Source organism: Perissodus microlepis, chromosome 11, assembly GCF_051167445.1.
Source record: "Perissodus microlepis isolate ML-2025 ecotype Zambia chromosome 11, ASM5116744v1, whole genome shotgun sequence".
Taxonomy (NCBI): domain Eukaryota; kingdom Metazoa; phylum Chordata; class Actinopteri; order Cichliformes; family Cichlidae; genus Perissodus; species Perissodus microlepis.
Window position 1 is genome coordinate 16,456,618 of NC_140471.1, and position 24,361 is coordinate 16,480,978.

The window sequence follows — 24,361 nt, forward strand, 5'->3', positions numbered from 1 at the left end:
AACAAGCAGTGTTCCCTAAACTCCTCTGACCCCCTTTGCTCAAACACCTGCCAATAAATGGGTCCTTCAACGAGAAAGAGTTATTATTCACGTTTGCTTGTGTTTGAGCGAAAGGCTGTACTCCCTCTTTGACTGTTTTCTTACATTACGTTAGTATTTTAGGACGCTGAAATATGTCTAAAAAGTTGAATACATTTTTATCTTGGTCCTTGTTTTTTAATTAGCTCTTACCTTATACCTCATATCTTTCTTTGTTTACATGACTGGTTCTCCTTTGGTGTGTGTTTTATTTAAAAAAAAAAAAAAAAAAAATCTTTTTCAGTTGTTTTAATTTTTTTTATCTCCAAGGTTTAATAAGCTGAAGAATTATTTTCACCATTGCTGACCGAACTCTACCTTTTATTTTTGGGTGTGTGTATATAGTGTACATCTATGTTGTTTGTGAATGGCCTTGAAACAGAATGAAATCTTATTACACTCCTCCATTGTTTTAATGGTATGTTTTAATACACATTAAGCTGGATTATCTATAAATGTATTAAAAACCATGAAACTGGGGTGAATGTTTTGAGCGTCTGTTTTAAACCAAAGAACTACTTTTCCCATAATCCTTTGCTTTAAAAGAAGCCGACCGGATGTTGATAATTTGTTGTACATTTAAAGTGTGACATTTAAAGTTCATACGTAACTTCTATTTTTTTAGGTTTCCGCGTCCTGTTTAATCACACGTTTTGACAAAAACAGTCAAAATTGGCCATGTTTCGCATTTGTTCACGACATTTGAACACAGTCAGTTATTTAGTGCCGCACTGGTGCAATGATAGAGAGAAAAAAGCAGCAGTCTTCCAAAATGCATTATTTTCCCCCTGGAGCCTCGCCCCAGTGCATCGTGTTTTGTAGAAATAACTCGTGTAGTGGTAGTAATAATACTGATACTTCTCTAATACTTAAAACACACAAAGATGAAGGGTTACCCAGATTATGTCGCTGACTGTGCTGTGCGCTCTCTGAGTTAATGTATTGGCCGACTGTTACTTGAAGGCAACACAAGGTAAACGTCAAGAATGTTTGATTGTTGAAATCTTTGTGAACGGCTATGGAAGGAAGAGAGTTTTTCCTCGTCAGTGGATTCATTGATCTACGTTCACTGTAAATTTTGTCCTCTCTGATCGCTCGGTTTTTGCACAGCAACCATTACGGAAGCTAACAGTTCATGTTTTGACAGCTCAGCCTGTGTCTGCTAGCTAGCTGCCTACCTAACACTAACTATTTATCGTTAGCTAACAGTGACAGCACTAGCTGTGGGAGACTGCTCAGTTTATTGAACAAGGACTTGGGAAAAGACAGTTTCTTCCTGGCAGCTGGCTTAAAGTACGCTTACGTATGTCAGAATTCGTTTACCTAATGTAATATCGAAATGCCTTCAAAGGTAGCAAGGTTGGAGGGCTAGTTTAGCTAGCTTCAAATGCACAATGAAATATCAAAGGTTACATTTGCAAGACAGAAAACGCTACACTTCCTTTTCTCTTCCCGTACAGCATTAATAAGGCCACATTATTGTCAGAACTGTAGTATTTTTTACAGTATTATTAGTATTTCATGTGTACAGTTAAAGCTAATATTTTAGTTTTATCAAAACGTGGTTGTTGTCTAAACATCACTGGCTTTTATGTAATTGTTTTTTAATGTTAAAGGCGGTTAATATAGGGTTGGTAGGGACTCGTGTCCTGTTATTGCTTGTAGGGCTACTTGTTTGTTTACACATAAGCACAGGATGTCCCTGGCAAACGTGTACTGCTCACTGCAGCCTACAGCTGGGTCAATCTGTGATACTGAAAACCTGTGAGGCAGGAGTGTCAGGCACCAGACCCAGAAGTTTCTGGTATCATGTAGCCACTCTTGATTTGTGGCTACCAGGCACCATTAAGTACCAGGATGTCTTGAAACCTGAATATTGTAGTCAGTGCTAGAGATTTCTGATGGTGTCAAGCGTTAACATGGATTTAACCTCTACAGTTTGCATTTTGGTTTGATAAATGTCTTGCCGTGTTTCATTTAACCACAAACTACCGCATGTAGTTATGAAGAAATGCCACACGCAAGCAGCGGTACAAGGCTATACCTTTCGAAGATTGGCAGCTGCAGAAGTGCTTGGTTTGTTTGCAGAATAAGTAAGCAAGTCTTCTTCTCAGAAAGTGTCAAAGTGGTTAAAATAGTGAAGAAATTGCTAGAAATTAGATCCAGCTTCTTGCTGTAATTTGTCAATGTGTAAAAATGAATCATTTGTCTACAAGAAAGCATCAACATGTAAAAATAAGTATATACATGTACAGTCATGATAAGAAGAAGCTGCCCGTCTTTTAATTAACATTATTTTTTTTATATCAGCACAAATTACAAAACATGGTTCTTAGTAAGTCTTACCTTTTAAACAAATATAACCTCAGATAACCAACAACATTTTACATATTGCACAGCATCATTATTTGTTTAACAAATGAAAAAGCAGAAACTCTGGGAGGTTACTGGTACGGACAAGCCAGGTGTGTGTTAACACAATGCTAGAGAGGAAATACATCAGCAGTGAGCTTGGAGAAACAACTGTTGCTGTCCATCAATCTGGGAAGGGTTAAAAGACCATTTCCAAACAATTTGAAGTCTATCATTCTGCAGTGGAAAAAAAAGTGCACATTGAAGACCCTGGAGTGTATCTCCCAGCAGATGCATCCCAAGGTCAGACTGTGCTTGGAGACGGTACAATTGGAAGAAGTATGGCTTGTTTAGAAGGATTTCAGGAGAAAATCTCTTCTTTCTAAAAAAAACAACACATGGCAGCTCAGCTTAGATTTGCAAAGTTACATCTGAACAAAGCACAAGACTTCTAGAACAGTGTCCTTTAAAGAGACGAGCTAATATGGAGATATTTGCCCGTAATGCATGGCGGTGGATGGGTAATGATTAGGGCTCTAAAAGCTGCTGAAACCAGGCATGTGCTTAGTCTTTCACACACTGCTTCTGTATTTTTGGCTTAATTTTTGTTAAATGAATAGGGATGCGTCATATGTCATGTGATGTTGTTCTTCTGACCTTGCATTTATCTGATTTTAAGACCCGCTACAGGGTGGATGATTTTATCTTTTGTCCTGTTATGTAAAAACCTTGTGTTGAAAGCAGGTCTTTTTTATGACAACCCTAAAGAAATGTATTGAATGTATTGATTATTTATTAGTATAATCACGCACAACATAAAGTAGCGCTTTCTCCACATGGAACGTTTTTTTGTTTTGTTTTGGTTTTACAATCCTTCAATTTATATTCAGCCAAAAATGTATTATTGCTTCTTGCTATTTTCATTTAAATTTAGGATTCAGATATCCAAAATGATCAAGTTTATATCGGGACCAAGCAGAAATTGGTCCCTCTGTGGTGTCTTAGACCTGCTGTCTTGCTCTTCTCACTCTTGTTTGTCTCTGCCTAACCCACAGGTCATGCATGCAGCCAGCCTTCTAGCCTGCGCTTTGTTCATCCCCAGCGCTTGAGATAATGTTCTACCCGTAGGTGGAGGGTTATCCTCCTACTCCGTTTCTCCCCACTGCCCCCATCAGTCCCAGAGTTCCCTATGTTAACCCTGTTGAGCATGTTTTACTATATCTGTCTGCGGCGGCGCTCCAGGAGTGGAACTCGAGGCGAGGCTCTGACCAGTCGACGGGCTGTGGAATCTGGCCAGAGAGCGGTACTGCCAGTCAGTGTGGAGGTGGAGCAGTACGCCAAAGAGGTTTTGGACTTCAGCTCCCACTATGGCAGTGAGAATAGCATGTCTTACACCATGTGGAACCTGGCAGGGGTGCCTAACGTCTACCCCAGCTCAGGGGACTTCACCCAGACAGCTGTATTCAGAACTTATGGGACGTGGTGGGAACAGTGTGCCAGTGCTCCGCTGCCTTTTCGTCGCACTCCTAAAGGCTTCTACAGTAAGGATTACATTGAGCTAGGCTTTGAGGAGCCCGTCTACCCGACGGCAGTGGAGGTGTTTGAGACCTATTACCCTGGAGCCATCGTCCAGATCCTGGCCTGCTCTCATAATCCTTTCACCCAGAACCCGCCTACTGATGTCAGGTAACAATAGTTCCTCCACACTATGCCATTTCTAAAACTTTACAATACCAGTAAATTGCACAGTTTTCGATTACATAACAAGGCTTCAGTGTTTGGATAAAATCCAGTTGGGATTTCATGGAGTAAAGTACTGCTTGGCCAGAATTTCCACCAGAAAACTACCAGAAACCTGGCAGAGGATGCAATGGGATTAGCTTATTACAATTCGTTATCACGAAGATTAGATGATTAGATTATTTCTTCAACAATCTACCTGCTATAGCACTAACTGCAAATTGTCAAGGGAGTCACACTGCACAGTGGAGCTGCATATATGCAGAGACTGAGCTTTTTTAATTTCTTAGTTCCGACTTGAAGACGCAGTATTATGTATAGGAGAGCACTGAATCATATTTAGCCATGTTTGCATGCAGATAAATGATTTAGGCTACCTTGATTAGAAAAAACTAAACTGATAAAATTGTATAAAGTCTTAAGATTTGCCTGGATCTTTATTCACTTTTTACAGTAGCTTTAGCTTGGTGTTTATTGTCTCGTGTTAGGTGTTGCCTTATGTTGCCTTGGTCCTGCTCTTGGTGCAGTCTCTCAGTTCATTACTGTCCGAAACAAGTCATAGAATCCCCTCCCCCACAAGCCTGCTTTCCTCTGATTGGCTGCCCCTTTCATTGAAAACATTTTTTTAAAAACGTGTAGAGCAAAGACAGTTGCTAATTGTCAACTGTCTTTGCTCTACACGTCATTCTACATTGTCATTGCCAATTGTCAATGACAATGTACCCCATTACTAAATGGGGTACATTGTCATTGACACCATAGAGAGCAGAGTATCAGCTTTTACTCTGAAGCCTCAACCTCTGGCTTGTAAGGATTATTTGTATGTCCACTGAGACACACAGGGAGCCAGCAAAAAAAGAAGTGAGACAGAAGTCAGGGTATACAATTCTGATGGATTATGGATGTGGTCAGCTGCTAAAAGCCATTCAAAGTAGTCCCACTATTTAAGAATGCATGATCAACACTGGAGTTTTGGACCTGATACAGATTTTTAGAGAGTGTAAAGTTTTGATATCACTATATCATTAGTCTTTAGAATACTGTATATGCCTGATTTGTATGTTTGATTTATATTGAAAACAGACAATGATGGGGTTGTTATTTAGTAACTTTCCAATGTGTTTCACAACCTGTGAACATGTGTTGCATAAAGTACTGATAGTACTGCAAACAACAGAGGGAAAACTGCTCTGCTTGATAAGCTATGTAAAAACATAATTTACAAGTTACACCGCACAGCTTTAAAAAAAAAATTACTGTAATAAAGACAGTTTTCATATGGGGGCATATCCGACAACATATATGGTCAAATCCGTCTGTCTCTGCTTATTAGAAATATGTTAAGATAAAGAGGCAAACACTGTTGTGCACAATGCCACACACAGGCTTAAGAACATTGTTGGGACTGTATTTTCCTGCTGCTTTCAGCGAGTACCTAGAGTAGTGCAAAGTAGTCTTAATAGCATTATATAGGTTAAAGAATGTTATTTTTATATTTGCACATGTTTTGTGTTGTCCAGGTGGGAGGTGTTGTGGTCTGGTGAGCCCACCAAGGTGCTGACTCCACAGGCTCGCCAGTTTTCCCCTAAAATAAAGCATATCGGCTTCCCAACCAACCTGTTGCGTCTAGAGGTGAACAGCTCTTTGCTGGACTATTACACCGAACTGGATGCTGTTATCCTGCGTGGGGTAAAAGAGAGGCCCATGCTGGCTCTCTATAAAATGCCCATCATCGACATCAGTGACCTGAGCGACAGTGAAGAGGAGCTGTCTGATGTGGGAGGTCCTTTCAGGCAAGGAGATGGCAAGCACCAGAGGACAGGAAATGGCTACTTTGACAAACTGCCATATGAGGTGATTACAGTCCTTAATAACAAATCAGAAGGCTTGCGTCATCCAAGCCTGGGTTGAAAGTTTAGATACGCACAATGAAATAAAACTGCATTTTTAATTTTATTTTTCAGATGTGATCTTGTTTGCTTAATGGTACAGACAGGAGTATTTTCGATCAGTACCTCTTTAATAAATATTAGGTTTAACCATTTCCTATCACACTCTTCCTATTTTGACAAGCACAGAGATCCAACCTGACTGCTCAGCTGCCGCCCTCATTACTTCTACAATTACTGCCTGAAAGTTGCAATATGTAAAATTTCTTTTTTGAAGATGTTCCAGTAGCATGCACTAGTCTTACATATAGGTTGAAGGTGCTGCAGTCATTTCTCTGCACACAAAACATTTGCAACGCTGATTATTTGAAGTGTTTTGATGTGCATAAGGAAAGCTTTAAGTTTTTTCCTTATTATATGTGCTCAGCATGTGTGCACACGTGCACTTTTTTGTTGTTGTATTTAAAAATAAAAAAAAAACGTGTCACACACGAACACTGCGGGTTGAACCATTCTGGCACTTTCTTGATCTCGCACTCACAGACAGTCATTTTCATGCCATACAGATGTATCATGTTGTCTGAGGCGAGCTTCAAAACACCAGCAGTACTCTTGATAGTTGTTCTCTTATCTCCTATCCAAACCACTGCCATTAACAGCAGTCTTCACAACCGCTGTGTGTTTGTTTCAGAAACACAATATAGCTATTATCTGTCAGCTGATACCAGCTTGAACACAGTGTATTGTTAATCCACTGTGACACACACACGCACAACCATTCTTTCTCTTTGAGAGACACACGAATGCGGTGCAAAACAAGCCGGCTCACCGCTGATCCTGCTATCGGTGCTGTGTCTCCCAGATAACCACTATTTAGATCTGCCTGACAGAGGGGACGCAATTAACATTCTCCACTCTACACTGAACTATTTTCTCTTCTCTGCTAGGTTCCACTATTCTTTAATGTTCTCTATTATGTGTTATTTTCTGCTTATGTTTTCTTACAAGACCAAACATGTCTTGTCTCTCACCCTCCTCGTATCTTACCATTTCTCCTCTCCTCTCCTCGTCTCCTATCTTAACCCCTCTCCCCCGACTCCCGTCCACAGCTCATCCAGCTGATACTGAGCCACCTGACCCTGCCAGACCTCTGCCGTCTGGCCCAGAGCTGTAAGCTGCTGCACCAGCACTGCTGTGACCCGCTACAGTACACCCAGCTGAGTCTGCAGCCTTACTGGGCCCGGCTGAGTGACGCCTCCCTGGGACACCTGCAGAGCCGCTGCACCCTCCTCCAGAGGCTCAACCTGTCCTGGACCGGCAACCGTGGAGCCCTTACCCTGACGGGCTTCAGCAGGTCAGACTATCAGCGGGCCACGAATGGCAGCAAACAGGGAAATGACCTTGGAAAGTAGCAATAGAAGTAAAAGCACTTTTTCAAGGAGGAGCATACTGAAACAAAGAAAATCAGTTTACGCATTCTTCTGTAACTGATTGAAAAATAAATTAAGAAGAGGATGAAGGACTACTGGGGAATTGATGGCTTTTTTGTTCATTTTTGTTTTTGGCCTCTTGTCACTCATTTCTCTCAATCTCCCGCCTTAGTTTCATGAAGGCCTGTGGTCTCAGCCTGGTCTGCCTGGAAATGTCATGCTGCCACTTCCTGAACGAAGCCTGTCTCGAGGTCATCTCCCAGACTTGTCCTGGACTCCAGGAGCTCAACCTGTCCTCCTGTGATCGTCTCCCACCACAGGCCTTCACGCACATCTCAAAACTTACACGCCTCCGCAGGCTGGTGCTTTACCGAACAAAGATAGAGGTATGCGCTGCAAACAGTGTCTCTGCGAAACTAATCAGAGTGATTCGCGTGGACTTCGATCTGTCTTGTTTAAATATAGAGCAGGTCAAATTGTTGTTTGGTTAATGATATATCCGATACCCTGGCTGTTTATAATTTGCAGACTGCTCCTTTTTCTAAATGTATAAAATGTTTTATTCACCATTGATGCTGAGCTGTTACAAAAAAAATTACAAAAAGATTTTTAAAAAATGAATTATCTTTCGTATTTTGAATATATAGAATGTCAGAGATTTTCAAGAGGTAGATTCCACACGGTGGAAAGGTCAGAGAATTTAGTCACTTTTCCGATATTCAAGCAACAGAATTTGATCAATTGTATCTAATAAAGCAGAAAATCCCTTTTCGGTTTGCATCAGAAAGGGCGTCTGGCAAATCAAACATGAGGAGCTGCCCACTGTGACGACCCCTTGAGATAAAAGAGCAGCCAGATGCAGCTTTTATCTTCTTAAAGGGGACCTGCTCATTGCCAACTCTGTACTTTTATTCTTAGACTGTATTAGAGTAGTTTTGCATGATTCACAGTTCAAATGAATCCTTTATCTTACACTAAGCCTTGGTGCAAACCGATTTAGCTCATGTCATAACCTCTTTCATTGCTAGGCCACATGAACTGTTACCAAGGGCCTCCACTGGCCTTCCCCCCCCCTTTCAGAAACTCAGGTTTTACAGCATTAACATACTGATGACTTATGACTTTTCTGTGATAGGGGATCTGTAAGCAATTAAAACCACATTTTCCTCATTTATAAAGTCTGAGGTCCACCTGTGTAACGGAACTGATATAAAAAAAATGATCGTCATTTTGTTTTAAAGATGTTTTAATCTTATTTTTTTCGTGTTTAGTTAATCATCTGATGACCTCCTTTGTTTCACTTGAAACATGCATATACTATAAGTTTGAACAAAACTTCCCAAAAATGTCCATTTAATGAAAAAACTAATGATTTCTCCTTAAGAAAGATTTAAGATGAACTGAGTAAACTCCGATTCTACAGGGTGTTGAATATACATCGCATGTATTCAAGCTCAGGCATGTCTGATGTGTAATATCACTGTGCCTTGTTTTGGTGGTGCACCTCAGCGTTTCTCTAGTGTTTGTCATGTTTCAGAGTGACGTTGTGGGCAACAGACGGTGTAGAGTTTCTGCGGTGGAGCCAGGCAGCGTGCTGCAGGTTGTTTACACCCGGACAGACAGAGCGAGCCGTGTGTCTGTTTGAGGCCCTGACATCTCAGCTGTCATTACCTTGTCACTGCTCTAATTAAATGGCTAGCTTACGGGAGAGAGGCACTTATAAAAATGCCTTACACCGAGTCGAGCACACGCAGACAAGAGGCTTTCACTTTCATGTCTGACACATTCTCCTACCGCTGAGGTGCATGTGTTGGCAGTTGCAGCACTGAATTCTGATATCTCCATATACTAGTTGTAGTGCTGCTCGAGAGGCCTCCGTTTTCACTTTTTTCACTCCACAAGGAGATGGAAAAATTGTCTCCTGTGCTTTATTAAAATCTTTTAATCCTGAAAGTGCTGGGTGTGCCAGGTAACAGACAGGAAGTTACTTAAATGGGAACTTTAGGTGACATGACTGGATTTGTTACCGCTACTAAAACCTATGTTGTTTTAAATTATCTTATATATAGATTTACACTCAGGTAAGATGCTACCGGTGTTTTAAATCTCTTTTGCTCTTTCTACCTACCTGGTTTTCACCTGTGCATCTCTGTCTCTGTCTCTCCTTTCCTCCACAGCAAACAGCCATCTTAAGCATTCTGACTTTCTGCATAGAGCTAAGACACCTCAACCTGGGGAGCTGTGTGAGGGTGAGAATGTGCACACATATGAAGTTTCAAAGAAAGCTACAATCTTAACTATTACCTTTCATTTTGGAAGCTTGTCTAAAAGATGCCAGATAGGAAGATGAAAGAGAGCCCTGTGATCCCTGGCAAATGGCTTAGTCACACTGGAGGAAAAGTAGGACAGCAATCTTATCGTAACTGGGAAAAATCTGTGCTTATATAATTGAATTTTTGAATTTAATGTTTTTTTGCATTAAAAACTGATTACAAGTAGTTGCAGTACCCACTTGTGCGATCGCAGAGGTTGTCTGGTGGAAGGCATCCTGTCTGCAAACAATGGTGGCCTGATTCAAACTCACTGGAATCACTCTGATTAGTGAAGGTTTCAAGTAAATGATGTTTGTTTTATGAACACAAACAGTTTGAAAATGCAGTCAGCGTGTGAGCCAGTCAGCTGGTGGCCAATTGTGTGCGTTCTGGTTATATTCCTACATAAAGTCAAGGTTGCTAAGCACCTACAGTATATCACATTGCAGTTAAATCGCTGTCCTGAAGCAGCAAGGTCTCTATTTTTGGAGGAATTGCTTCTGTTGAATTTCTGAGGTTCTCGCTCGACTCTGTAAGTAGTTAATATTGATTTCTGTGTATGTACACTGCAACACATTTGCAATTGTTGACAGTTTGTCACAAGTTAATCACTGTATTAACACAAAATGATTGCATGTAATTGCCAACTTGACCCAGTTCAGTAGTAAGCTGACAGCACAGCTGACAGACTGATAGGCAAATCACTCTTATCACCATCTTGCCACGCCAAAGTCTCTTTGAAGATGGCAACTGACTGGGAGTGGTCAAGACCTGGTCCCTGTCTGTGACAGGATTGCAAGGTCATTGCACAAGGTCACAATAATTTTGGTCATACCCCAACCACTGTTTTTCTTAGTGTGACTGTTGCATAATGCTGTAGTCACACAGGCCTAGACACCATTTGGCCACCATTTAGGATACTCTAGTGGCTAGTGATAAATATGTATACCCTGACTGGTTAGTGAGTGATTACTGGAGGTTTCTGGCTGTTGCCAAGTGAATTCAGATGCAAAGAGGGTGCTGACCATGCACTCTTTGCGATTGCTCACCTTAGTGTTTGCATGGAAGACACCCATTTGCAAACGCTAATCATAGAACGCTAATGAGATCTGGAAAAACGTGCGTCTTAAGACCAAAACCAAGTTTCACTACTGCTCCATGGTTAGACAGCAGTGACATTAAGCTTTTTCCGTGCAAACTACAGTCAACCATGGCAACTTGCTGGAGGCCAAAGAAGTTTTCAGTGCAGCACCGTGTACCTCTTTAGAACCAATTTCACCCAGTGACAGCAAACGCCAACAACCACTTGAAAACCAGTCTGGGAATACACATTTTTCACTAACAGCCGGTGGTTGGCATGGGGTCACTGGCTAATCTTTGTGCAGTCTGTGCTAAGATAAGATAATTGGTTGGTAGTTGTAGACTTCTGTGAGAGAGGTGTCATTCTCCTGTTACTCCTTTAATGATGGCTCATTGAATATGAGGGGAATGGTATACAGCAACTGTTGTGGACAGATATGTATGATGATATTAAAGTACAATATGTTTTATTATTAACATCATTTAGAATTATTAATGAGGCATTTTAATAAATGTTTAGTGTATCGTGATGATAATGATGGGGCATCTGTGTGTGTTTAACTCCCTAAAAAAAGTTGAATGACTTTGATGGAAATATTGATATAATACATGAGAAAATCATCTTGTGGTCTTTCTCAAGGCATAACTGTCATCATCAGAAATAAAGTTATGCAACATTTGGCAAGAGAAATGCATAAAGGCAGCGACTCTCTCTGCCAGAGTTTAAATATCCATCACTGCTAACTCTGAGAAATGTTCTTGCTGTCATTTTTGTAGCTGAGGTATCTGCTCGGGCTGTTTTTAGTTGTTAAATTGCATTTCTTTGCTTTCATCTTTGGATGAAACAATGAAATATGGCCAGCATTACCTGACACCAAAGAACAATAACAGCCTCGCAAACATAAATCAGTTCCTGAAAGACTATTTTGTTTTTGTTTTTTACGGTGAAAGTATTCCACGTTAGTGCTTTGTTCTTTTGCTCTCTCGAGGAAGCGAGGTTACGAGCCACAAGCCGGGTGATGCCGCTAATCAGCTTTTTATTATCGCAGCATTTCAAAAGTTTGTTCAGAATATATTAGATAGACTATTGACTGACTCATCCTGACAGCATCATCTTCCTTTACGATATCCTAAAGCCCGTACATCGCTCACACCGACGTGTACAAATCATAACATCTGAATCGACTGCAGCATACGACGAGGGTGGTGTTGCACATTAAAGCGGGTCTGAATCGTCCAAATGTCCCTCTGGGAACTTGCTTGTGAGCTGCAAATGCTGCATATTGTATAGAGAGTAAATGCTCCTGTCTCACTTGCAGATCGAAGACTATGATGTTGTAGCCAGTATGCTGGCCACTCGCTGTCGCTTGCTGTGCTCTCTGGACCTGTGGCGTTGCAGAAACCTGACCGATCGAGGCCTGACTGAGCTCGTCTCAGGGTGCAGGTAGTCACTTGAAGCTACTGTTGTTTATAACACCTGCGGACTCCAGGCATGTGCAAAATAACCATTCATAACAGCTTTTTTTTTTTTTTTTTTAAGTGCTAATTTCGCCCCAAAATAAGATTTCAGGAAGCTCCTCCCCCCTCTCTGCTCCTGCCACCATCTTTTTGCTTGGTGGGGAGTTTTCATAGCTTTCAGTTCAGGATTCTTCTCATATAACATCTTTGGTTGTAAAATTGTCCAGGACATAAAATGGTGTTAGTTTCCTCTGTGATTGCTTTGTTTTTGTTAAATCACTAACACATTAGAGACACTGCATGGTTTCTCTGTGAATATCCAAATTTGTCCTTGCGTCACCCCAGTTTACTTGTTGGCTCTGTTGTTGCTCAGGATGTTGGAGGAACTGGACCTGGGCTGGTGTCCCACGCTGCAGAGCAGTACGGGATGTTTCCAATACCTCGCCCGCAGCCTTCCACGCCTGCGCAAGCTCTTCCTCACTGCCAACCGCACCGTCTGCGACTCAGACATAGAGGAGCTGGCAGCCAGCTGCCCCTGTCTGAGGCATCTCGACATTCTGGGTAAGATCTCCCTCACACATATGTGGAAACAAACGTTTGCCTTATTAATAATTTGTTAATGAGTGTCAAGTTCGTGGTTATTCGGTCATGACTTATGTTTCATCACGTTGGTGTATAAAGCTCCCCATCAGAGCAGCATAGCCACAACTTAACTTTTTTTTTTTTATAAGAGACTTTGTCAGTTGGGCAACTGCATTTTTGATTTAGCTCATCGTTCACTTATCATATTCACAGCAGCTCCCAGTATAGCATTTGAGGGGTAAAAAAAAACTTCAAGTTAACCTCGAACACAAACTCAAATAATCAGCTTAATATTGCTATACAGTAATGCACAGTAAGCAAAGTTACAGCAGCACACCATAGCAGTAACACTCTAGTTCCAGTTGCATAAGTTGGTGTTTTTGACAGCACAGTAGCTTCAGTGTTATTCAGGCTATGCTGATGTGTCAGTTCTTTAGTTATTTCAGATGTGCTTCAGTGGTTGACTCGCTGGAAGGTGTGCAAATGATTTTGGTCTGGACTCTATGATCTGTGTGAACAGGCAGAGAGGAACTTTTACTTCATTTACAAAGAAAATACACACGCAGTTTCCTTTTTAAGAAATAGCCAGACATAAAAATATCATTGTTTTTATTTCACAGCTCTATGTTTTGTTTTATTTTTATGCGTTTTTTGTGAAGCGTTTTTCACCTTCTGCGTGTCCCTGTTGTGATACGTCTGCCGGACAGGTACACGGTCAGTGAGCGCCGCCTCACTGAAGAAACTCCTCCAGTCGTGTCCTCAGCTTGTCCTCCTGGACGTCTCCTTCTGCTCACAGATAGACATGCGCATCGTCCAGGAGCTCTCTGGCCTCTTCCCCAATGTGGCCATCAAGAAAAGCTTCACTCAGTGACCCCAGCATTGGCTCATTTCCCACTACTGAGATGTAGCAAGTGGAGGGAGGTACTGGTCAGCACATACTGCCCCAGAGTGATTCAGAGGCAGGTCAGATGCAGGAGGAGATTGCAGACCTGCCTCTGCTTGTGTCACGGACGAGATCTTCTTTTAGCGGTCAGTATAAAAAGCGGTGGGACTGGGTGAGGAGGAATTTACTGGCTTTACTGATTTAGTGAACCTAAATGACTACAGATTTGTAGGAACAGGATTATACAACATAAGACACTTGTATTTTTGGGTGGGGGCTTTGTTTGTTTGTTTTTTAAATCAGGGTTGTTGCAGTGAAGCTGCCACATGTTCCCACAATATGAATCAGCACTTACAGTATGTATTGCCAGATAACACGCGGCAAGGAAATATGCCTTACCACTAGAAATCACACATGAAAAAAGCAACATTTGAGAGAAAACTTCTTTTAAGCATCTTTTTAGGAAAACAAATGGAGCACAAAGCATTCATACCTGTTACTGGACTTCACATAATAATATTAGCTACATATCAGGGCCTTGGTCAGTGCCTTGTTTGATTGTGGAATATGAACGGGCTGGTTTGTACATGAAGGTCTTTCCGGTGGTGTTTATCACCATTCACTCACTTTCATTGAATCATAGTGGATGGTGTTGTGTTCAAAGGGGCTTTAAAGGTGAAAACAGCTGCACTAGATGCAATGCACTGTGGTTAGTGTTATTCTTTTATTTCTTTACTTTAATGAGACTATCGCAAGTTAATATGTGTTGCTACAAACTGCAGGATCATATACAAGGATCTCATCATTAAAGGTCCATGCACTAGAGATTTAGCGATGGCGTGTTTCCATCAATGGGGAAAAAAAATTGTTTTCATTTCCACATGCTCTAAAATAGCAGGAGTACAGAAAACACCTAAAGGCATGAAATTCAAAAGATATGCACACTGACTCTTTTGAAATAAAAGCGCAGAGAAGTAATGAAGATGTTATTTAAGATGACATGAAACAAATCTAAAAATCTTTTCCTCTCCAACTCTCAGTTAGGCGCTTTTGGTCCAGCAGTTAATATTTTCACTAGGATAATATGAAAGAATTTCCAACTGTATTACCTGGGCAGCTGTTAATGTGTCACCACATATCAGGCACTTCAGATGAATGTAATAATATTCTATATTAAGTCCGAGTGTTAACAAGTAAGAAATACAGGGGTAGTTATTAACTAAATTTATGCTATATGCATGTGTGGAACTAGAGGCCTTTGTTGGAATACTGTAGAGAAAGTCATCTGCAGCTGAAGCAGTTGAATGTGTTTGGCTGTATACAGTACATCAGACAATTCAGTGGACTAAATGAAATAGAAAGTGTTAATAATCGGGGTGCATGATAATTGGTTTTGTTCAGACCTCATAGGTTGTGTAAACATTTCAGCGTAGGCAAATTGGGGCCTTTAGGCTAAAGTTTTGTTTCCCCAAGTTTGAAAGTCACTGGCTCCTCCGCCGAGGTGAGAGCTCAGGTGGAGGAGTGTTTTCAGTGCTGTTTTTCTGTCAGCAAGTTTACACAAGCTGAGTTTCATGAAACTTGGAGAGCTGGGCCCAGGCATTTAAAATTAGCTGCAAATGCAGAACACCTTTGAAAGTGCAAGATAGGCCCTCTGCAGTGTCATAATGTTAGTGCTGTTTCTGTTGTCGTTCCTGTTGAGTTCTGTCACTGCTGCCTGACTACAGCCGACTACATAACCCACTCCGATCAAATTCCACCGCTGAGAAGGAGTGCTGTAAATTAAGCCGAGGACGTAATGTTAACGTGTAACAAGTGTAAGTACGATATGTGACCTCAGTATTTGTCCTCAAACTCAGGGGCTATATATAATCTCATTTTCATTAAATGTCACTTTTTTAAAAACATGTTTTACTCCAGAAACCAGCACAAAGGACATCTTTACAGAAAGTAACACCAGACTTGAGTTAGCTTTAAGGTTACCGGGCTTTGGTGTTGCTCACAACAAACCCACACGTGACACAAATCGTCAGTTTGCGCTGGCGTAACAGAGACGTTAATCAGAGCTTATTGAGTGTTGAATGTTGCAGTAATTGTATGAAAAATGTACTGCTGCTGATTATTTATTTTTTGTAATATATGAAGCCAAGGCTGCAGTGTGGGAGAAGTGCTTGAAGAGCATTTTTGTGTTTGAAACAAACTTGAATTTTTAGTTGAAGCACATGCTACTAGTCAATATTTGTGCCTTATGCTCCTGTTTGAATGTTGTGTCCAAGTGGTTTAGATTGTGGTGAAGTGCTTCGCTTTTTTTTTTTTTTTTTATTAATGCCCTTCAACCAAAGTAATAACACATTAATCTGGTCGTCATCAATCTCACACCTATATTTGACCAGTTTCTGTGCCATATACTTTATATCAGCCATGTTAATTATTGCAAAATATAGAGCTATATATGCAAAAAATGGTTTATTTATATTTCCCTGGGCAATGAAAATGTTATTTATACTCATTATTGGTGGATGTTTAAATGGTAATATATAATTTGGGAAACTGTTTCTTGGGTTTTTTGGTATTTTGCCTAGCTTAGCACTAAGATTGAAAGTATGCCTTTACCCTAGCCTAACATGAAGTGGAAATGTGTTTTTAGCCTGGCTCAGCATAAAGACTGAAAACATGCCTTTAGCCTGACTTAGCAGTAAGAGTGAATGCACGTCTTTACCTTAGTTTACTTTACCTTTGTGCAATGCTAGTCCACTAAACCTCAAATCACGCGGGCCTACAGACCAATCAGCAACCTTCCCCCGGTAACCCAAAATACTCCAGAAACGTAAAAAAGACTGAAATTCAGATTTGCTCAGTGATCGATGTTAGAGAATGTACATATTTTCCCATCTGCCAGTTGTTTAAGCTTTAAGAAATAAATATGGCAGCGACATTTCCGTTCTGCAGCTACAGTCATTACCTTTCTAAACACCGTAAAAATGACTTCCTACACTGTTCCTGCTTCCAGTCTGTGTGCTGAGCTAGGCTAAACCCAGAGCAGTCCTGGCTGCGCAGAAGTCAATCACATATCGATCTTCCAGTCTTGTTATTGGTGTGGGTATGGTTAAATTGCTGCATAAGAGTGGGAAATTAATACTTGGTTTATTTCCAGTTTTGTTTTAAACAGGTGTGGTAACAGTATGGCACACCAGCCCTTTCACTAATGCATCAGTTTTGCCCGGCCCACCCAAATTTTTAATACATTTTGATGTTTTTGGGGTTATTTTTTATTGTTATTTATCCAGGTAAAGCTCTCATTTCGAAGACCTGCTATCATGTAATTATGTAATTATGTCAGTAATAACTACTGCACCACAATAAAAACACTGTCACTGTTATACTTTGTACAGCAACTATCTGCAACAGCATTAATTTGCAAAGGCAAAACTATTTAAAAAGTGAGCACCACTCTCAGATCATCACTGTTTGACCAGTGATGCAGTTTGGTGTATTTTTCTGAGGTGGCCCTATGCTTTTTTTTTTTTTACTTCCTCTGGTGAATATGCAGTCTCTCTTCTCCCACTCTGGATATGTGATCAACCTTTGTGCCATGAACTGGGAGGATCTGCAGCGGCGCTCCCTCCGCTGCAGCGTGAAAGCCACTGTTGTGTAAAGAGATTGTGTGTCTCTGTCGCGATGAAATGCGGTGCTTCACTTTCACCAGGTTTTAAATAAACCGAAGGCTGATGACTGAGTGTGTGTGGCTCATTTTTGATCCTGTAGGAGCAGAGATGTAAGCAGTCTGACTGTAGAACAAAGTGGCTGCGAAGGCATTAACTCACTCATATTCTATTTTCTCTTATTCTTCAGCTTCATTGAACAGCACGCCACTGCCGCCGAAACAAATGGAAATTGCGCCGCTGTATCATGTTGGGGCTTCTTAAGGAGAGAGTCGTCTAAGTGTGATTTGGGGTTGGAGGCGTGGGGGGGGGGGGGGGAGTAGGCTCGTCTACTGAATCCACAACAACTAGCAGAGCCATTAGTCAGGATGAGTGACTGGATAGTCGTTGCGGAATGATCCTTTTTGCCTTAACCCTCTGCCATTTTACAGTCTATTAATACCACAGGGAGAAGTGACATTAGCTTGTCTTCTTAACGGCCTTTTAATGAATTGTTTATGCCTAGTTTAATGATGTATATTGTGGCCCTGTAATGTGCCCTAATGACGGAGAACGAGGCGGCCTCGGCTGAAGTATTAATTTGGACTGCCTCCCCAATCATTATTCCTCAGCCAGTAACGTCGTCGCCGCCGTGCGTGCTTGCGCGCGAGCGTGGATGCAAACGTGATTCATGGAGGCTTTCCGCTCTGCACTACAGCTTGATTTCTTGCTGTCACGCTCCTCTACGAGCCTGATATATCCAGGGGGGGTTCCACAGCAATTAGTTCAGCTTTTTATTTGTCTTTCAAGTGCCTACAGACATAGCTTGACGAATCTGCAGGGGGAATATATGGATGGAAATATTGTTCCTGAATAATAAATCCAGCGTTTAAAAAGTAAATGGGAGGGGGGTTAGGGAGTGGTGTCACAAGGTCTCTCCGTGCCTTTTTGCCCCCCCCCCTCCCCCTTATCTCCAGATGGTGTGAGTGACACGAGCATACCTGGACAAAGCTGACAGCAGAAACAGTCTTCTCTGTGGTCTACCTCCTCTGAGCCCTCCTCAGGCTGGGATTCGACAGGCCTCAGACCTGCCTGAGGGAGACCTCACCGTGATACCCATCATTATGTGGCTTGGTGCTGCTTCTCTAGTTTCCCTCCTTGGACTCTAATAATGAAGACATCCCTGGCAGTCCTCACCGTTGTGTCTGAAGCTTATTACTTTTGTTATGTTTTTAAGGATATTGAATGTCAGCACTCAGTTTCTTAAATCTATTCCAAGCACTAAACTCAACAGGGTGGTGTTTTGAACCTACAGGGGTACACTGTTTCTTTAGCCGTCTGTGCATCCACGAGGATAACTGTTTTTATTTGTACATGTTGCCAAACTGTGATACCTCGCCCTAATTATTGTAAACAAAGTGCCACCACACAGTGACTCTTCAGAGATCCGATCTGATGCTGGCTGAAGAGATGCGGTGCTTGTTTCTCAAAATGAACTCACTCTATCCTGTTACATCAAGTCCCTCTTTTTTTTTTTTGGTCTCCTTTTAGAAAATTGATTTTCTAGGACTAAAAAAAAAAAAAATCTGGCCTCTCATTGCAGGCTATGGCCTCAGTGTTGGACATGAGTTACAAGGAGAGACTTTCCTTGCTGAGATTGTTTCCTTTGAAGAATTTTTAGGAGCCTGAAGTGTTTTTTTTCCCTTCTTATCCCTCTAATCATAGTGTGACCCGTCAGCATTATCTCGGGTCTGCTCGTTCAAAATGAACAACACAGTTTTTCTTGTTTTGAACCAGCCAGCCATCCTGCAGATTTCACACCAACTTTGACCTGGTGGCACAGATGATTAGAAATGTATTAAAGTGACATCTACATTATTAAAACAGAGGGTTGCCTGCAAATGCTGGCCTTAGTCACGGCTTTTTTTTTGTTTTCCCCTCAATAAACAGAGAAAGAAGTCAAAGTGTGTGTGAATTTAGAGAGTAGACAGTTTAGTCTTACTCTTTCAATATTTTCAGTTTTGAACTACAACTACTTACTTTAATTTTAGACTGTTCCTGTGTGAGTATCTGTCTTTATTAAATAAAATAATAATATAATATCCATCCATCCATTCGCTTCCGCTTATCCTTTTCAGGGTCACGGGGAGTGCTGGAGCCTATCCCAGCTGTCATAGGGCGAGAGGCGGGGTACACCCTGGACAGGTCGCCAGTCTGTCGCAGGGCTAACACACAGGGACAGACAACCATTCGCGCTCATATTCACTCCCGCATTCACACCTATGGGCAATTTGGATTAACCAATTAACCTATCCCCACAAACTGCATGTTCTCCCCGTGTTTGCGTGGGTTCCCTCCGGGTACTCCGGCTTCCTCCCACCGTCCAAAGACATGCAGTTTGTGGGGATAGGGTACAATATAATATAATATAATATAATATAATATAATATAATATAATATAATATAATATAAATGTCTAAATACTACCAGTGGCTGGACAAAAAGACAGCACAGAGGCACTAATTGTGGCAGCAGAGGAACAAGCTCTAAGTAAAAGATCCAAGGCCAGCCAGTAACGTTTACTTTGGTCCTTTGGAGGTAGTTCTGCAGGAGCGATGTATGTCTTGGCTCATTGTCAGGACATCCATCGAGAACCAGTTTTGCTGCTGCCTGCATGAGGTTTTCTTTTTCAAAATCTTCACATATGCTTCTTCATGGTCCCTTCCACCTTGATGAGATTCCCAGTTCCAGGTGTATTGAAGCATCCCTACAGCATAACACTCCCACCACCATGTTTCACTGTGAACAATGTTCTTTGAATTGTATGTCTTTTCCTTCTGTCTCCAAACATAATCAGCGTGTCTGTGTCCAGAGAGCTCTGGTTTCGTCTCATCTGACCAAAGGACACAGTTCCAGTAAGCATAATCTTTCTCCAGGTTGTCCTTGGCGAACTTCAGTCTGGCTTGAATGTGTCTTCTTTCTCTTGTCCACGTCACAGTCCACTTATATGCAGAATTCTAGTGATGGTCTTCTTTACGTCAACAGTCCTGACTTTGCTAAGTAATTCATTCATGTCTTGGCAGTTGTTCTGGGTTCTTCAGACACATCTCTCACTAGTTTGCTTTACAGAGTCTTTGAAGTTTTTCGCTTCCTATTTCTGCCAGACTCGTTCTGTACTGTGTGGCTCTCTTTGAATTCCTTGATGATACATCTCAGTCCAGTTCTTGACACTTGGCGGCTCTGTGATAACTTTGTATATCCATCTCCCGCTTTGTGAGCATCCACAATTCTTTTTCTCAAGTCTAAACAGATGTCTTTTGTATTTGGCATGATGTTTTCTCCACTGAAGTTTTTATATTGTGTGTAAATTGGAAGATAACCCTCAGTTTTAAATTGCTTTTACTGCTTAGAGCAATACAGAGGTGAAGCACTTCATTGCACATCATTGCACAGCAGTGGTTTGTGCTATGGCTCAGTAAAAAGGGGACTAATAATATTGACCCTGGTAATTTTTGGGTTTTTTGGAAATAATTCTGTGATTATACAAATATAATTGCACTGTTAAAAAAATTTTTATGTGGCCAATGATGCATTTACAGCGGATATAAAAGCTTTATTTGTCCACCTAAAGCTTCCTGTTCTTACACCGGGCCTTCACAGCGCAGGTCTGCCACAGGATGTGTGCGATGGCCGTGCTGAAGGATGAGCATGTTTCACAAACAGGCCGAGCAATTATAGCCCGAATAATTATGCGCTGAAGGGGAGACACGACTCGCCCCGTTGATCAGCAAAGTTCATGTGAAGTTATAATTAAACAATAACTCGTTTACAAATGAACGCACACGCGCGTTTGTGTGCTTAAGTGTGCAAAGTGTAATTAGCTGCGATGCATCTGAGTGAAACCGAAACAACAACAATGTCAAATGGTGGAATTATGTTCAGCTCGTGAGCTTATATCACTGTTATCTGTGTGTGTTTCTGTGTGTGCATGGAGGAGGAGGAGGTGTGAGTAAAGAGAGACTGACAGATAAGTGAGCGATTGTTGGGCTGGTTGGTCCTCACAGGACTCAGAGATGGACCCTGATGTTTGATGCTTCGTACAAACGCATTAAGTGAAGATCACTGTGGAGGGGATGGATGGCTAAAACCTTCGTGTTCAAAATCAATTAGACCCCTGAAATTCACACTGAAACATTGCGTAGTTACACACAGTGTTAAACTAGATTTCTGTGATCTGAGTGAGATCGTGTATCACTTTTTTGATATGTATCCACATTTGTCCAATCACACTTACACCTAACAGCCCGCCTGTTAGCAAGTTAGTAAAACCACTAATTACACATGCTCATCTAGTGGCAGGGCTGAGCGTGCTGAGTCAGCGATGCTCCTTAAATCTCACACTGTACACCCCTACTTCATCACCCACCGCTGGAGACACTGGTTGCTTCTGTCACTAGAAGAGAACAAAACCCTCCAATGCTGTCGAGGTAAGTTTACATACAGACGAGGCTTATCTAATGGAGGTGAGACATGACAACCTGACTCATACTTGTGTAAAAGAGTCTTTCACAATCAGCTTGTAGTTTTAACGTGGGGGCCCACAGTGAGCACGAATCTGGGCAGGGATGTGGAGCTTGGTGGAGGCTTGAAGAATCACTTGCACTTTGGTCAACCCCATACAGAGACTGGCCAGCCATGAATGGCAAAGATATAACCAGTGGAAAACTGCTCCACTGCACTTTTATTTAGATTGAATTGTAATTATGAATTGTAGTTGGACAAACTCCTTCCTTTCATGGGGGACGCTAACATTAAAGCCTGATTTTATGGAATTAATAAACTGTAACATCTTTTCAACTTTTAACATTTCTGCACATTGAATTTTTCCCATTTTTGTTTTGTTTTTATGAATGAAAAGTAATGTCCTCCATCTGGTCGGACAGTTAAAGGGTTGAACAATGAACCTGGCTTTCATCTGTCAGCGTAGGGAAATCTTTTTTATTTATTTATTTTTACCTTGCATTAATTGGCATTAGAATATGAACTTTAAAAAATACCCCAACAGTATCCCAACATAATATCCCCAAAGAACAGAGAAGCCTTCTATTCCACGTTTCTGTCGTGAAAGAGAAACTTGACCCGACCTCCTCCCGAGGCTCCTGCTGGTGTCGCAAGATGGCGCTAGAGCATCGACCATGTGCCCCCCCCCCCCCCACAACCCTCCCGCTTCTCTTCCTCTGCTCGGTTCAGTCAGCGCCACAGCATCAGCACAGCAGCTTTCCCTCCTTGCCTGTGAGCCTAATGGGAAATTTCAAGTCACCTAAATAAAAAGGAAGGTGTAATTAACGCGACGCGCTATTAATTGCATCTGCTAGAGAGCGGATGAAGGGCGCGAGGGCGCACTTTTTTCCTTTTTTAAAATGTTATTTATTTTATTTATTTATTTTTATTACAGGGCTTCACAAAAGTCTACTTCAGAGATCAGAGAGTGGCGGAGGGGGCTTTAAATGCCGGGGTCATTTCATACCAGGCGTCCAAATGGCAGGTCAAACGGTGAGTGGGGGTGGTGATGATGGTGTTTCTTCCCACATCAAAACAACGCGTGAAGACGCGCTCTCTGGCAAGCTGGTATTACATCGTCATCGTCTCGTATAGGTTAAATTAAGCACATTAACTTTGATTAAAATGACACCCACCTTGAATCAGAGGATATCTGCATATTTTTTCTTTTTCTGTTTAAAGCGCACGATTGGTTTTTAGTTCTTTATGATCAGCTTTATTGATAAACACTATCAATACCTTATTAGCTACTGATTGCCAATCCACCTCTCTGTTTGCTTCTTAATTCTGAGAGAGAAAAGAAGCACTTCATCCATGCTCGTGAGGCTGCAGAAATCAGAACAGGAAACAGATCCGATTCTAATTAATATTATTCTGACAGGCACAAGGCCCGCGCGCAATCACGCACATTTTTAAGCAGGAACTTTTGCATTTGGCTGTCAGATCCAAGCTTGAAAAAATAGTAATAATAATCAGCTAGGCTAGATTCTCACACACGTGCACACAAACATCACACCAATGCTTACTGTGGGGAAATAACTCACTCAAGGGAAAGGGGGAAATGCCATCAGGGTCACCAGTGTCAAACTCACGGTCACCAGAAGAGAAGAAACAGAAGAAGAGTTTTTTTTCTTAGTATTTTTTATGTTAGCACATCGGGACAAATTTAAAGCGTTCAGGTTTTACCTGAAATCAGGAAAGCATCGTCGCGATGCGTTCAATTGCCAGTCTTTTAACCCTCATTTAATCACGACAGCCTAAAGTTGTGCATAGGGTTAAAGCTGACTTCATAAGATACATTTTTGTCTTCTTAGATTAATTAATTATCTTAATTAATCTAAGAAGCTTCAAGGGAGGAGAAGAGGAGCAAAAGACGGGGAAAAAACTAAATAAAAATGGTGGACACATCTACATCTGCTCACAATCTTTGTGTGTAATCCTGCGTGATAAAAGAAAAAGTCCACATATTAGTAAAAGAAAAAGATTACCGCATTGGACCGTGATTCAGCCCTCCAAAATGACCACTTTTTAGTCCTCGGACTCCACTTTGGGAAGCCCTAATTTAACCCTAGATGGAAGCTGTGGTTTTCCCAGCCAAAGCCAGTTCATTTAAAAGCAGCCTCGGGGCAGAAACAACACATCATCGGCTCACAATCTTCCATTCATCAACCCTGATTTTCTCTCGGCCATTAATTCCACTCAAACGAATGGGCTCAAAGCAAGAAGCATATTTTTTAACAGCACAGCTGTCAGGCAACTCAGTGCAGCAGCTCCCTGATTTGCTGGGTTTTACGGAAATATATATATGTATACATATGTATGTGTGTGTGTGTGTGTGTGTATAAAATAAATAAATACA

General features: G+C 41.4%; 1 protein-coding gene across 5 annotated transcripts; it reads left to right on the forward strand.

Annotated features, from left to right (window-relative positions):
* Positions 1–834: 834 nt before the first annotated feature.
* fbxl4 (F-box and leucine-rich repeat protein 4) lies at positions 835–17,533 on the forward strand. 5 transcript variants are annotated; one of them, XM_084943691.1, is made up of 9 exons: positions 835–1,051; positions 3,486–4,116; positions 5,691–6,024; positions 7,169–7,413; positions 7,662–7,875; positions 9,667–9,738; positions 12,201–12,325; positions 12,713–12,900; positions 13,629–17,533. In XM_084943691.1, the coding sequence occupies exons 2-9, from the start codon at positions 3,620–3,622 to the stop codon at positions 13,790–13,792; spliced, it is 1,839 nt and encodes a 612-aa protein (XP_084799817.1). In that variant the 5' UTR covers positions 835–1,051; positions 3,486–3,619; the 3' UTR covers positions 13,793–17,533. The 5 variants fall into 5 exon arrangements, with proteins under 5 accessions (XP_084799817.1, XP_084799813.1, XP_084799814.1 ...); XM_084943687.1 differs by lacking the exon at positions 835–1,051 and adding an exon at positions 1,058–2,171; XM_084943688.1 differs by lacking the exon at positions 835–1,051 and adding an exon at positions 1,058–1,381.
* Positions 17,534–24,361: the final 6,828 nt, after the last annotated feature.

Bases quoted from the DNA above. Each gene is read 5' to 3' on its own strand.
- fbxl4 (XM_084943691.1), top strand. From the start codon at position 3,620: ATGTTAACCCTGTTGAGCATGTTTTACTATATCTGTCTGCGGCGGCGC. The intron at 4,117-5,690 runs GTAACAATAGTT...TGTGTTGTCCAG, and splicing joins AACCCGCCTACTGATGTCAG to GTGGGAGGTGTTGTGGTCTG. The intron at 12,326-12,712 runs GTAGTCACTTGA...GTTGTTGCTCAG, and splicing joins GAGCTCGTCTCAGGGTGCAG to GATGTTGGAGGAACTGGACC.